Below are 14,381 nucleotides of genomic sequence, written 5' to 3' on the forward strand. Positions count from 1 at the left end.
GAGCGAGGCTGGGCTGGGGCCTGTGTGTGTGGGGGGAGGGGAGGTGGGGCTCGCGGGCTGTTGCCTTGGTAACGGGAACTGAGGCGCCCCTCCGCCTCATCCGGGTCACGGCCTGTCCGCCAGTACCCCCCAGTGTTCCCAGTCTAGCCCCCAGTCCCTGGCCAGTCCTCTGGCCTACTCCTGTCCTTCGGGTCCCTTTCCTCTTTCCTGATTTCTTCACTCCAGCCTCACTGACCACTGTTTTAGGCTCTCCCTCCAGTTCCCACCGGACACTTCCAGATTCCAAGTTTTCCTAGGAGGGGAAAATGGAGGCACAAGCACAAGTCATGGGACCCCCACCCCCCCCCCCCCTCCTGATGAAGAGCACTTGCTCTATCCGAGCAGCAAACTTCATTCCATACGGACATCCCCTGGGCACTATAGCAAGCTAGTTTCGTCCACTCCCTTGGAATTCTCTCATGCCAGCTGTGGAATAATGCCCACTGTCTGGCACTACCCCTGCCAAGGGTTCCTGCCTTCTCCAACTGTGGCTTCCAGAAAACAGTAGCATTCAGTAGCAGCCCCCAACAGCGAGATGCCTGGAGATGCGAAGAAAGGGAGGCACCTGGGGGAAAGCACCATTAAGGAGAGGCAGGAGGTTAGGAGGCCTCCAGGACTCTTCCCCAGTGTCCCTGGTTCCCGGGGCTGGGGATGTCTCCAGGGTGATTGGCAGCTCTTTGTTTCAGCCCCCCCTCACCGCCTGCCGGGCCCCCCCCTTCAACTCCCCCTTCCAGTCCCTCCGCCCCCCGCTCCTGCTCTCCGCCTAGCCTTTTCCCCTCCCAGCCGCCTGCCTGCCAGGGGTAGTGAGCCGGCTGAGCGGCATGGAGACACAGGAACTTCGGGGGGCCCTGGCTCTTCTCCTCCTTTGCACTTTCGCATCTGCCAGTCAGGACCTGCAGGGTAAGCCTGTACCAACCCTCTTAGCCCCTTCTCTGCCTCCTCCCCATTTGCCCCCAGCCGACTAGCTGGGAACATGTGGGCCAAAGGAGAGGGGAGAGTTCTGAAATTGAATCGGAGGGAAGAGTTGATGAAATTATGGCCCTGCGGGGGAGGAGTTGACACTGGAAGGTGGTGGATGAGTGGGAGCTGGCCAGGGTCAGCATGAGGCCAGGGCAGAGGACTCAGGGGCTGGATGCTAGCTAGGGTTGCCTGGCTGGGTTGGTGTCTGAGCATCCCCAGGCACCCCAGGGTCTGGGAGAGCAGCTCAAAGGTGGGCTTCTTCCACCCCTGGGTTCCTGGCTGCCTAAGAACAGGATGGGGGTGGGGAGCAAGAGGTCTGGGCTCCCCTGGAGGTCTGGTGGTGGGATGGGCCTGTGGGTGTGGGAGAGGTAGTTGGAGCAGATGACACAGGCACAGATTCTTTACTGGCTGGAAGGGAAACCACAGATTGGCCAGGACACAGGAGGCTAAGGAGCTGGGTCCTACGTTCCTGTGGGAGAAAGCCAGACAGTAGGAGGGTCACAGCCTTCAGTGGGCAGCTGTTCTCATCTAGGCCGAGTGCGCTGAACCCCCAGGATGGGAGGAGGGGCACTAGAGTGTGGGATGAGCCAAACCCAGCGGTGCAAAGAGAAACTGCCTTCCCATTTCTGTGCTGTGGGCACCAGGTGCTTCTCCTGCTGGAAATCAGCAGTGACTCCTTTGCGCCACCTGGTGGGAGCATCTCAAGTTCGTGGGGTTCTGTTTCTGTATTTTCAAGTGAGCCTCAGGCCTGCTGGTTCCCAGAGTGGCAGTAAGGGAGGCCCAATGCCTTGTCCTCTGATAGCAACAAGGGTTGGGTTTCAAGGGACAGTGAACACTATGGGGTGGGGATAACGGATGCCCCACCCCTGAAGGCTCAGAGGAGAGGGCAGGCCTCAGCGTTTAACAGGGGTCTGACCTTGATCATCCTTGCTTGGCCAGTGATCGACCTGCTGACAGTGGGCGAGTCCCGGCAGATGATAGCTGTGGTGGAGAAGATCCGGACGGCCCTGCTCACCACTGGGGACATCTATCTCTTGTCCACCTTCCGCCTGCCCCCCAAGCAGGGTGGTGTCCTCTTTGGCCTCTACTCGCGCCAGGACAACACACGATGGCTGGAGGCCTCTGTCGTCGGCAAGATCAACAAAGGTGACTGGTGGGCATCTCCTTTCCTGCAGTGGTGACCCCTTTGAGCACTCTTCCTCATCCCCATTCTCAGAGCCCTCTTAATTCTCCTTGGGCTCCACTGGGGACTGAGGACCCATCAGGCTATGTCCAGGCACCAGGGGTACCTGGTGCTTAGGAGGTGCCTCAGGAGGCCAGGCACCCAAGAAATGGGGTGAGGCATCTGTGGATGTGGGGAGTTGGATGTGGGATATGACTAGGGGGAGGGGAGGCTTGTCTCTGTGCCCCAGCAATGGTATAGAGGTCTCTTAGATCCCTGGAACAGTTCAGGGGGTACGAAACCAGTTGCCATCCTAGCAGGGGATAGAGTGGCCTCATGTAATCAGATGGCATGATAGAGTGGTAATGGATAGATAGGTCGATCTGATAACACTGAAGGATAGAGGACAGAGTGATCCGATGACACTGAAGACTAAGAAAGTCCTAGTCTTTGAATCAATTTGAAAAACATTTTTCGTGTACCTGTTATGTGCAAGGTATTGAGAGATACATAGCTGAGTGAGCACTGACAGCCCTAGAGATGTGGTATTCAGAAGAACTGATCCAAGGCTCAGCTGGGAGACAGGGGATGGGGACAGTGCGCATACTGACCTCCCCTTCCGGGCAGTGCTGGTGCGGTACCAGCGGGAGGATGGCAAAGTGCATGCAGTGAACCTCCAGCAAGCAGGCCTGGCTGACGGGCGCACACACACGGCTCTCCTGCGACTCCGAGGTCCGTCCAAACCCAGCCCTGCCCTGCAGCTCTATGTGGACTGCAAACTGGGCGACCAGCATGCTGGACTGCCGGCACTGGCCCCCATTCCTCCAGCAGAGGTCAGTGGGCTGGAGATTAGGACTGGACAGAAGGCTTATTTGAGGATGCAGGTGAGCAGAAAAGGAAGACCCTCTGAGTGTCGGTCAACGGTTTGCACCGGTGGGAGGGGGAGTTGGTAGGTCCTTCTCCATGACAATGTTTCTCTCCCCCCACAGGGCTTCGTGGAATCCATGAAAATGATTCTGGGCGGGTCCATGGCCCGGGTTGGAGCCCTGAGTGAGTGTCCATTCCAGGGAGATGAGTCCATCCACAATGCAGGTAACACATGTTTCTGTGCGCGGGCATCCTGGGCCCCAGTCCTGCCATCTTTGATACTTTCCATCCTCTTGACCTCTCTTCCCTTTAACACCAGTTTTTTTGGCTCACCTATTCCCCATCTATTCCTGGGGCTTCTTGACTCTGTTACCCCAAATCCTCTTCACCTCTGACTCTGTGATCTCCAAATAATACATTCCCAGGAGGCACGGCTCAACAAAATCTCCGTTAAGGTCATCCTGCCTATCAGCATGGCCAGAAAAATAGAAGGATTAAAAAAAAAAAAAAAGTATAACTCTGAAGACCTTTTAGTGGAGGCAAGGAAGGTAGTGGCTGGGTCTTTCTCGGATGACTGAGCTAAGGGACTGTTTTAGTTCCCACTGGCATCTGTCACCTACCAGCAGTTTCCCTAAGCATTTCTCATCTGCCTGGTCTCTCTGACAAGAATATTCAGAGGTTCTTAAATAAAATGTCCACTTCTCCCAGATCTTTCAAAGAGCTCTTGTGGTAGAAGCTCGAGAGGGAGGAAATGGAATGTACTGGGGCCCTGGCCCTGCACCGGGTCACCTCTCACTTGGATCCCTTCTGCCACAACCATGCCTGGGAACAGGAGGATCTGGGCCTTGACTGTGAGGCAGCTCCCTTAGGGGGACCCTCATCCAGTGGAAGGAGCTGGTGGGGCTGGCCCATCACCACTGCCCTCCTGCCATTCATACTACATCTTTATTTCAAGGCAGCAGCCCTTTTCTCCTTCCTTCTCCTCAACCAGCCAGGCCCCTCCTCACATCTCCACCCTCTGTGTTTTCTTGTCCTCTCTAGTGACCAATGCACTCCACTCCATCCTAGGTGAGTAGGCCGTGCCAAGATGAAGGGGCATGAGGGTGGGGAGGAGATATAGCAGCCGGAAATGAAGTCCTCTTCAGCCAGGAATGGGGTGGGGTTTAAAGGTGGGGGGTGGGCAACAGTGGCAGCACCCGGCTTATTACCCAGAGAGGGGTCAGGGCTGGTGCCCCAGTTCTGAGCCTCTCTGCACCCTGGACCCTGACAGGGGAGCAGACCAAGGCCTTGGTCACCCAGCTCACCCTCTTCAACCAGATCCTGGTGGAGCTGCGGGATGACATCCGAGACCAGGTTTATTGGGCTGGTGAAGGGTGGTGCTGACTCTGGGCAGGGTGGCAGGGGCCAAGAGCTGACTCCTCCCCATCGTGTCCACCAGGTGAAAGAAATGTCCCTGATCCGGAACACCATCATGGAGTGCCAGGTGTGCGGTGAGTGGGAGAGTAGGGGAGGGCTCCACACGGCGTCAGTGTGCTCCCCACCTCCAGGCTTTAGCCTCCACTTCTGGTGAACAAAATGGTGACCTCTGGGTGGCTTTGACTGTGTCCAAACCCACCCCCCAGGCTTCCACGAACAGCGTTCTCACTGCAGCCCCAACCCCTGCTTCCGAGGCGTGGACTGCATGGAAGTGTATGAGTACCCCGGCTACCGCTGTGGGCCCTGCCCTCCTGGCCTGAAGGGCAATGGCACCCACTGCACAGACATCAATGAGGTAAAGAGGGCCCTTTCTGGAAGAGCATAGAAAGCTGGGGTGAGGGAGTTATCAGAGGCCCAGGAAGGTGGGGTGAATGTTGGTCAGAAGCACAGGAACCTGGGGTTGGAGACCAAAATAGACAGGTGAGAAGGGAAGGAGCCAGGCCTGGGACAAAGATACAAGGTCATGCAGGGAAGGAGCCGGGAGCTGAGCAGGGGCATTGTGAGAGGGCCAGCCAGGGGAAACCCACAGGAGGCCAGGGTGGGGTCAGAGAACAGCGAAGTTGGGCGAGGGGAGGCCCGCAAACGGGGGCCAGGAGCAGTGGTCCTGGGACCACAGGCAGGAATCTGACCCCTTCTTTCTCGTCTGATCCCCAGTGTGCTCACGCGGACCCTTGTTTCCCGGGCTCCAGCTGCATCAACACCATGCCTGGCTTCCACTGTGAGGCCTGTCCCCGAGGCTACAAAGGCACACGGGTGTCTGGTGTGGGCATTGACTACGCCCGGGCCAGCAAACAGGTCAGGGTGGGCAGAGTACGTGGACAAGAGATCTGGGCCTTGCAGGGATGAGCGCTTCAGGGTTGGATGTTGAGCCCTTGGGATAAACGGGATGAGGCTCCTGGCTTACCTGCCAGCTTTGCCTTGGTTTGGGGTCTGGGCTTCATGTCTGCGTTCACAGATAATGCCATACAAGTGCTCTCTTCTCTACCTGAGGAGACCCAGAGAAAGTCTGGTTCTACCCCAAGTCTGCTCCTTCAGGTCTGCAACGATGTTGATGAATGCAGTGACGGTAACAATGGTGGCTGTGACCCAAACTCCATCTGCACCAATACCGTGGTGAGCTGAGCACTCTGCATGCATGGGTGGTGGGGCAGTGCGACCCCTCCTCAGATTTCCTGCTCCCCTCCTCCTTTTCTACCCAGGACGTTATGCATGGTAGGTGTTCCACGCGGACTGCTTTGGAATTCTGATTCTGCCTCTTACTAGCCTTTAGCAAGTTATTTACCTTTACTGAGTTTCAGCGTCCTCCCTTGAAAAATGGGGCTCTTACTCTCCTTGAAAGGTTGACAGGAGAACTAAAGGAGATAAGTGATAGACCGGGCCTGTCATCTGTGAGGGTCCCTCCTACGCGCCTCGAGGGACGGGGATAATGTTGCTCGTGGTGGGCGGACCCTCCTTCCTGAGACACTGCCTCGCTCCCTCCTCCTAGGGCTCGTTCAAGTGTGGTCCATGTCGCTTGGGCTTTGTGGGTAACCAGAGCCAGGGCTGCTTCCCAGCCCGGACCTGCCACAGCCCGGCCCACAGCCCTTGCCACGCCCACGCTCACTGTCTCTTTGAACGCAACGGTGCAGTGTCCTGCTCGGTGAGCCAGGCCTAGGGTTCAGAAGAAACAGGGGATCTGGAGAAAGGGGTCGGGCTAAGGCCCACATCTAGGGACTGGTATGGGGGCTTGCGCGGGAACGGGAGGTGGGCCTTGGCCCTGAAACTGGTTGGTAAGAATAGAGCCCGAAGAAGGTGGGGTGTGGGGAGCCAGCCCAGACCACTAACCCCCACCCTTTGTGTCGCCCCAGTGTAACGTGGGCTGGGCTGGGAATGGCAATGTGTGTGGGCCCGACACGGACATCGATGGCTACCCGGACCAGGCACTGCCCTGCATGGACAACCACAAACACTGCAAGCAGGTGCGGGGGCAGGCGAGCGGGCGGGTGGGCGGGGCACCCCAGGCTGGCGCAGAACGGGGCTCACCCAGCCATTTCCTCTCCTTGACCTTTAGGACAACTGCCTTCTGACACCCAACTCTGGACAGGAAGACGCTGATAACGATGGCGTGGGGGACCAGTGCGACGATGATGCCGACGGGGACGGCATCAAGAACGTTGAGGTGGCGCCTAGACGTCCTGCCCCTTCCAGCTCCTCGGCAACTGTTGCCTTATCCCATAACCCCGTCCCCCTTGGCCACTGGCAGCTCCCAAGGAAGGGCCCCAGAGCTCCACATTAGGGAGGCATAAGCCTGGTACCCAGAATGACGTGGATGACATGGGAAGTTGGGTGGGTGGGATTGTGCCACAGCAGTGGACCATCACAGGAGTGGGACCGTAGACAGGGTGCAGGGACAAGGACGGGGCAAGGTGGCCTGACTCTCTGCCTCCCACCCCAGGACAACTGCCGGCTGTTCCCCAACAAGGACCAGCAAAACTCAGATACAGATTCATTTGGTGATGCCTGTGACAACTGCCCCAACGTTCCCAACAATGACCAGAAAGACACAGATGGCAACGGGGAAGGGGATGCCTGTGACAACGACGTAGATGGCGACGGTGCAGGCCTGGGGCTGGGGGCGTGGCTGGGAACCCCGTGAGGAGTCCAGATAGGGTAGCAGTGAAGCGGGCAGGCTGAGAATTCTGGAAGGGTGATGCTTGGGGGAAGTCAGACTGGGTGAGAGGTTACCTGTGGCAGATGTCAGTGGGCATGTGAAGGAGGGTGTGGGGTTAGGCCAGGAGTGGGCAAAAGGATGAGACAAGCTCCAAGCAGATTTCCTGACCCGCTGTCCTCTGGATGGGAGACAAAGCCCAGGACTTTCACCAACCTAGAAGACAAGAGTGTGACTGTGTTCTAGTGGTAACCCTGTGTGACCCCCATTATATTTCCAGGCATCCCCAATGGACTGGACAACTGCCCTAAAGTCCCCAACCCCCTGCAGACAGACAGGGATGAGGATGGGGTGGGAGATGCTTGTGATAGCTGCCCTGAAATGAGCAATCCCACCCAGGTACAGGGGAATGGAGAGGGCAAGGAAGGGGTGGGTGACTGGTGGATGAAGCCCAGCCCTTTGGACGGGAAGCGGTCAGGTCACCCTTTTTAGAATTCTCCAAAGGAGATGGTGAGAGCAGGTCCCTCTCTCTCAGACAGATGCAGACAGTGACCTAGTGGGAGATGCCTGTGACACCAATGAAGACAGGTAGGGTTTGGGCCAAGAGATGGAAATTTAGGGGAAACCTTGCTTTCCTCTAGCATGTTCTCAATCCCCTCTAGGGTCCAACTTTAACTCTCCACTACTGTTGAGCAGGAGGCGATACCCATAGTCTACTTCCCATTCCTACTGCTGAACCTCCACCTCATCTGGCTGACTGCAAGGGTTCTGGCCGAATGGAGGGTATACCCCAGAGAGATTCCTAAGCAGAAGAGTGGGGAAGGATGCGGTACCTTTAAAAGCCTTTATTTGGTGCCTGTTCTTCTGGACAGTGATGGGGATGGACATCAGGACACCAAGGACAACTGCCCACAGCTGCCCAACAGCTCCCAGCTGGACTCAGACAACGACGGACTAGGAGACGAGTGTGATGGGGACGATGACAATGACGGTGTTCCGGATTACGTGCCTCCTGGCCCTGATAACTGTCGCCTGGTACCCAATCCCAATCAGAAGGACTCAGATGGTAAGGCTGGCATCGCCAGAGGACTGGACTGTTGTGGGGTTTGTTCAGGGAGAGGTGGCAAGCCTTGCTGGGGAGAGAGGTCACCACCTCGAGGCCTGAGGTGGTGGTGTCAGCTATGGCAGTGGCCAGGGCCTCCCTGAGCACCTGGCTTCATCCTGCCCAGGCAATGGCGTCGGTGACGTGTGTGAGGATGACTTTGACAATGATGCAGTGGCCGACCCCCTGGATGTGTGTCCTGAAAGTGCAGAGGTAACCCTCACGGATTTTCGTGCCTATCAGACCGTGGTCCTGGATCCTGAGGGTGATGCTCAGATTGACCCCAACTGGGTCGTGCTCAACCAGGTACTAGGGCAGTGAGCTGGGTGGGTGCTGTCAGGCCTGACTAGTAGGCAGAGCCTAGGGAGGGCAGCGTACTGGAACCAGGGCTTTTGTCTTTACTGCACACCACCAGGGCATGGAAATTGTTCAGACCATGAACAGTGACCCCGGCCTGGCAGTTGGTATGTAAGGGGCACCCAATTCAGCAATTTCAATAATTTCCAAATGGAGGGGTCCTACAGGCAGAGGATGGGCCACTGCCTTCCCACTGGGCATCCCACCCCACCCCCACCCCACAATGGGAGTTAGCAGCTTTGCTACCCCTGCCCCTGATCCCACCTCCCCTCCCACCCACCCCCAGGATATACAGCCTTCAACGGTGTGGACTTTGAAGGCACCTTCCATGTGAACACTGTGACCGATGACGACTACGCAGGCTTTCTCTTCAGCTATCAGGACAGCGGCCGCTTCTACGTGGTCATGTGGAAGCAAACAGAGCAGACCTACTGGCAGGCCACGCCTTTCCGGGCTGTGGCCCAGCCGGGGCTGCAGCTCAAGGTCCCACAGCTGCCCAGACTCCCTAGTCCAGGGCCCCTTCCCAAGGCCTCCCCACCAACCCTGGGGCCTCCCCCACCGCCTGAGCAGGGGGAAGCCTTTTACCCAGACATCTGGCCTGGAGGTGGGCTCCCTGGGGCTCCAGAACATTCTCCTGACTCCCTGTTCCAAAACCTGCACTTACCAACCTGTTGTCTTCCCTTACTCTGGTACTATGGTTGACCCACTATCTTTGCTGATGCCCCGTAGGCAGTTACATCAGTGTCTGGCCCAGGTGAGCACCTCAGGAACGCTTTGTGGCATACAGGCAATACTCCTGATCAGGTACGACTGCTGTGGACTGATCCACGAAATGTGGGCTGGCGTGACAAGACCTCCTACCGCTGGCAGCTGCTGCACCGGCCTCAAGTTGGCTATATTCGGTGAGGGGAGGGGCTGAGCCCTCCCAAGAGACCCCAGGCCCACCCAGCCTTTCCTTCCTCTCCAGCTGGGATTCACCAGTGACTTCCCCTCTACTCACTGCTGTGGTGCCATGGGCCTGGACTGGAACCACTTCTCTCTACCTCCCCTCTCACCAGACTAGCTGCCCTGGCCCTGCTTGCTTCTTAATATCAGGCAGCCTGGGCTCTGGTGCTGCTGAAGACCTATAAACAATGTTAGGCAAGTCCTTCTTTTGCCATGCTCCATTTCCCTCTCTGTAAAATGAGGGTGTATCTGGGAGCCTCCAAAGCCCAGGCTAGTCTGTGGAGAGGCACATCAATCCACCTCGTCACTGGTCCAGCCCAGAACCTGCCTCATCAGAGTCTGACTGGAAGGGATCATCATTTACAGAAGAGCCAACGGAAGCCCAGACTCTGCACTGCATCTCTTAGTAGCCAGGCTGAGGCCTCTCAGTTCAGCTCTGGTCCACAACTTTGCGTTTCCTAGTTGGTGGGGATGACAGGGAAGGGAGGGGAAATGGCCCAGAGCCCAGAGTGCAGGGACTTGGGTTGGTTTCCCCTTTAAGGTGCCTGGGGCTGCGGGGCGCCAGGGCAGGGGATGGTGGGGGTGGACTAGAGCCTGGGAAGCGGGTGACTTCACCCCCCAGCCCATTGTACTCATCGTCATGGCAACCCAATCCTCGCTCGGAATGTGGCTGGTGCTTTGAGATGCAAAGGGGGCTGGACAAAGAGCCAGGGGCCCCAGGCCTGAGAAAAGCACCCCTCCTTCCCCCCTTTCCTTCCTCCCTTTTCCCCACCTCCCTTCTCTCTCAGGCCCGGTGAGCCCTAGGGGGGTTGGGGATGAACAGGGCTGGGTCATGGTGGTACAGTGCCCACTGGCACCTAGCACCAATGGACACTCCTATCCCGGACAGGGTGAAGCTTTATGAGGGTCCCCAGCTAGTGGCCGATTCTGGGGTGATCATTGACACATCCATGCGAGGGGGGCGTCTTGGTGTATTCTGCTTCTCCCAAGAAAACATCATTTGGTCCAATCTCCAGTATCGATGCAATGGTGAGGCTCTAGACGGAGAACAGCCTGACCTCTTGTGCCCTCACGGGAGAGTCACCTCTTCTGACTTTAATCGTATCTCCTTTCTCAGACACAGTGCCCGAGGACTTTGAGCCATTCCGGAGGCAGCTGCTTCAGGGAAGAGTGTGAAGAGGTGGCCACTGGATTCAGAATCCTGATTTTAGACCCGCGGGCCTTGGGGTCCATCCTGGAGTCTAATTTACAGCCCCTCAGCTAAACATCGACCCTCCTCTGAACCCACGAGTTCAGCCCCAGAGGGGTGGTGACCCCACTGTTCAGGAGATGAGAAGTTTTCAAGGGGGTATTTCTCAGGCACTAACCCCAGGAAAGATAACAGCACATTGCCATAAAGTTTCAGTTCTTTTCTAAGCCAGTGCAGTTACTTATTTTAGGGATTTTCCGGGGCAGGGAGAGGACTAGTAGAATGTAAGTTAGAGATCTAGTTTGGAGAAGAAGGTGTGGACGGGGACTAGATGGAGGACGGGGGTAGGTGAAGGATGGGGTGCTGGTCGGAGGATGGCTAAAGTCCTCCCATCCCCACTTACTCACGGTGGCAGCGACGACACTCCAGTCTAAGAGCAGCCGGGATCGACAGCCAGGAGGGCTGGGGCTGCCCCGTTCGGGGTGAGGGGGAGGCCGGGGGGCCGAGGGGGCCGGAGGCCGGGACGAGTGCAATATTGGCGGGGGAAAGAACAACACTGCACCGCGTCCCGTCCCTCCCGCCCGCCCGGGGCCCGGAATCCCGCTCTCCACCGCTGGAAGCCGGACCAGCCAGAGAACCCAGGACGCGCTTGGGAGCTGGGTTCACCTTGGAGGCCAGAGAGACTTGGCGCCCGGAAGAGGGTGAAGGGGGTGGTAAGGGGAGGGAAAAAGGGAGAAGGGGAGACCGCGATATCCCGGAAGGCCGCTTTCCGACGCCCGGGCGTTGCGCGCGCTTGCTCTTTAAATACTCAGACTGCTAGGCGCGGAGCCGTCGCCATGGTGACGCGTGTCCCAGCAACCGAACTGAATGGCTATTGCCTGGCAACGCCCGGGGTTGAAGTTTTGGGGCCGCCCACCTAGATACTCACGCTTTCTCTAGCCTGCGGGGGCGGGGCGGGGGGGGCTTCCCCGCCTCTTCTGCCAGCTCCCCGGCGCGATGACGTAACGCCCCCAGCCCCAAGCCCGCCCCCGGGTCCTGCCGCGGCACAAAGCCGCGCCAAATCGGCGGAGCCGCGCGGGCCTGAGAGCTGCGGTCCTGCTCCTCCGGCTTCACTCTAATCACGCCGCACCGAAGTGTTCTTAAAGTTCATTTCGCAATCTGTGTTCTTTGGGACTAACAATTGTTTCCTAATGCGGACGTAATTGCTTCTGTCGGTCTAGACTGCAATCCAGGACCTCCGAATGGGGCCCGATAAACTCCATGTGCGCCGCTGTGGCCCCAAACACTCCTCGGTCCCACGTGTGTCTGCCCTTCAAAATATAACTTGGTCTTCCCAAATCACGCACCCTCAGATACTGTTTTGCACCACCCCACCGCCTTGTGCATACCTGGCCCAAAAGCCAGTCTGCTCTCCGAAGGATAGTTTCGTGCCCCTAAATACCATCTGTCGCCCCACCTATTCTGTTTCCTAAATGCGTAACTAATCTGCCCCATTCCGCCTCCCACATTCCGATGTCCTCGCCCAAATACCTGGGTGCCCCTTCCACATAACTCAGGACCCCACCCACTTAGCGCCATTTCCTCCAGACAGCGCCGCGACAGGTCTGAGCCCCCTCCTAAAACCCCCAACCCCTCCATCGATGATACAGTGTGTTCCTCCCCTTCTCTGTCCAAGCCACTGCCCGTCCTGGCTAGGGCCTGCTCTCTCCAGTCTCTCTCTGCCCCCAGTTAGGCAGTGCCACCCAACCTCCTCTCCCCTGACCGGGGTAGCCGCTCAGCCCTCTCGGGCAGGCCGGGTGAAGCTCTCGGTGACCGCTAGAGGGCGAGAGAGTCCGGCCAGCGAGCCTCCGCTACCTGGTGGATTCGGGGAAAGGAAAGACCCTAGGGTTTGGTGGAGTTTCGTACTTCGCTAAGTGGAAATTTCTTCCCCCGCCCCCTTCTCGAGAGAAAGTCAAGGAAGGAACTTGGGCTGCTGGAAAGTCCGGCAGGGGCGGGGACTGTGGGTTTCGGGGTAGAACCGTGTATAGAACTGGACAGGGAGAGGTTAGAAGGGTGGGGCTATCCGGGAAGTAGTGGGGGGAAGGGGTCCAAAACTAGCACCGAGTTTACTCATTGTCGAGCCTTCCCCTCCTTTCTCAGCCCCCAGAGTGGGACTCCAAGCGACCCAGTGAGAATTGGACAACGGTGTGGAGGACCCACAATGCCGGCCCTGGGCTAGGACTTTGACCTAGTCCAATTTCTCGGTTACTCTTCTCACCAAGGCTGTTGTCCTGGGGCTAAAATAGGACCATGGGGACCCAGGTCAGGTTCCAGACTTCCTCCACCACCTTCTGGAGCCAGGGAGTGGCTGGTGGAAGAGGGGAGGCCAGTTAGAAAACAAACAGATTGTCAGGGAGTTGAGTGATTGAAGCCCACATACCTTATTTGAGGGGCCAGAAATGGTTGGGGAGGAGGAGGAAGAGGTTGGAGGTAGGGAAAGGGGGAGGGGGTGGAGCTTTGTCACCTGTCACCTGCTCTGGCTGAGCCTAGGGCAGGCGGGGGACCGGTATAAAGCAGCAGGCGCCTGTGTCCGCTCCACCTCGTGGGCAGCTCCGGCCTGAGTTTGTTCTGTCCCCTCCCCACCGCTTCGCCACCACCATGACACTGGACATCCAGGCCCCTTTCCTCTCCCTGCTGCTGCTGTTCCAAGTGCTTACAGGTGAGGGGCGCAAGGAGGGGGAGGGGGCTGCCCTGCTCCTGTGGTCTTCCCAACTTTCTGTGGGTTTTGCTTCCTGGGAGATGGCATCCAAGAGGCAGAAGTTGCAGACAGGGGTGGCCTAGTTTCTGCCAGAAGAAAGAATAAAGGAGTGAGGCTAAGGGAAACCCGAGGAGAGACCCACACACACACCTGGAGGACAGTGGGTGCCAGGAGCAGGCGAGTGTCCTGAAGAGAAGTCTGGAGGGGTTGGGGGTGGAATCAGGAGAGGAAAATCTTAGGAGTGGGAAAGCCCACAGTCCAGGAGCAGACAGATATGGGAAAAGAGGCGGAGGTTGCCAGCCAGAAAGGAGAAAGAGAGCTGACTCAGGGGCCCACTCCCCAAATCCTCCTGGCATTACTTCCCCAGATGCCAGAGAATGTATTTTCTCTTTATGCTGAAATTTCCCCCAACCATACTCTGTAACCCCAATTTCTTACAGCTGCCAATGGCACTGCACTGACATCTGTCTCCATAAGCCCCAGCAGTACTATACAAGTTTCCAGTACACAAAACAGCCCAACGTCCAGTCCCACTAAAGAAATTTCTTGGAGTACAACCACCACCTTACCCACAGCCAGCAGCCCTGCTCCAACCCCGACTACCTCTCCAGGCCGCGATGGCGCCTCATCTCCAACCGGCGGCCCTGCCCCAAGCCCGGCTGCCTCTCCAGGCCCCGACGGCGCCTCGGCTCCGACCGGCGGCCCTGCCCCAAGCCCGGCTGCCTCTCCAGGGCCCGACGGCGCCTCGGCTCCGACCGGCGGCCCTGCCCCAAGCCCGGCTGCCTCTCCAGGGCCCGACGGCGCCTCGGCTCCGACCGGCGGGCCTGCCCCAAGCCCGGCTGCCTCTCCAGGGCCCGACGGCGCCTCGGCTCCGACCGGCGGCCCTGCCCCAAGCCCGGC

The 14,381-nt window shown here is 58.0% G+C and overlaps 2 protein-coding genes across 2 annotated transcripts in view; both read left to right on the top strand.

The window, feature by feature from the left end:
• Window positions 1–782: 782 nt before the first annotated feature.
• THBS3 (thrombospondin 3) lies at window positions 783–10,971 on the top strand. Its single transcript, XM_040230338.1, has 23 exons — window positions 783–939; window positions 1,939–2,145; window positions 2,789–3,045; window positions 3,151–3,253; window positions 4,070–4,096; window positions 4,299–4,381; window positions 4,467–4,518; window positions 4,651–4,799; window positions 5,159–5,299; window positions 5,540–5,617; window positions 5,991–6,143; window positions 6,352–6,462; window positions 6,555–6,662; window positions 6,939–7,098; window positions 7,432–7,550; window positions 7,687–7,739; window positions 8,024–8,217; window positions 8,381–8,559; window positions 8,669–8,717; window positions 8,897–9,093; window positions 9,340–9,512; window positions 10,445–10,584; window positions 10,673–10,971. Exons 1-23 carry the CDS (start codon window positions 861–863, stop codon window positions 10,729–10,731), a joined length of 2,871 nt encoding a protein of 956 aa, XP_040086272.1. The 5' UTR covers window positions 783–860; the 3' UTR covers window positions 10,732–10,971.
• A 1,452-nt stretch (window positions 10,972–12,423) lies between these two features.
• Window positions 12,424–14,381, top strand: part of MUC1 (mucin 1, cell surface associated) — a 4,620-nt gene continuing 2,662 nt past the window's right edge. The window contains 2 exon segments of the mRNA XM_040230385.1: window positions 12,424–13,442; window positions 13,922–14,381. The exon segment at window positions 13,922–14,381 is cut by the window's right edge and continues 1 nt beyond it. Of these exon segments, the coding sequence (XP_040086319.1) occupies window positions 13,382–13,442; window positions 13,922–14,381 (521 nt within the window). The 5' untranslated portion in view covers window positions 12,424–13,381.

This window comes from Oryx dammah, unplaced genomic scaffold (genome assembly GCF_014754425.2).
Source record: "Oryx dammah isolate SB20612 unplaced genomic scaffold, SCBI_Odam_1.1 HiC_scaffold_28, whole genome shotgun sequence".
In the NCBI taxonomy this organism is placed as follows: Eukaryota; Metazoa; Chordata; class Mammalia; order Artiodactyla; family Bovidae; genus Oryx; species Oryx dammah.

Bases quoted from the DNA above. Each gene is read 5' to 3' on its own strand.
- THBS3 (XM_040230338.1), top strand. From the start codon at position 861: ATGGAGACACAGGAACTTCGGGGGGCCCTGGCTCTTCTCCTCCTTTGC. The intron at 7,740-8,023 runs GTAGGGTTTGGG...TCTTCTGGACAG, and splicing joins TGTGACACCAATGAAGACAG to TGATGGGGATGGACATCAGG. The intron at 8,218-8,380 runs GTAAGGCTGGCA...CATCCTGCCCAG, and splicing joins CAATCAGAAGGACTCAGATG to GCAATGGCGTCGGTGACGTG.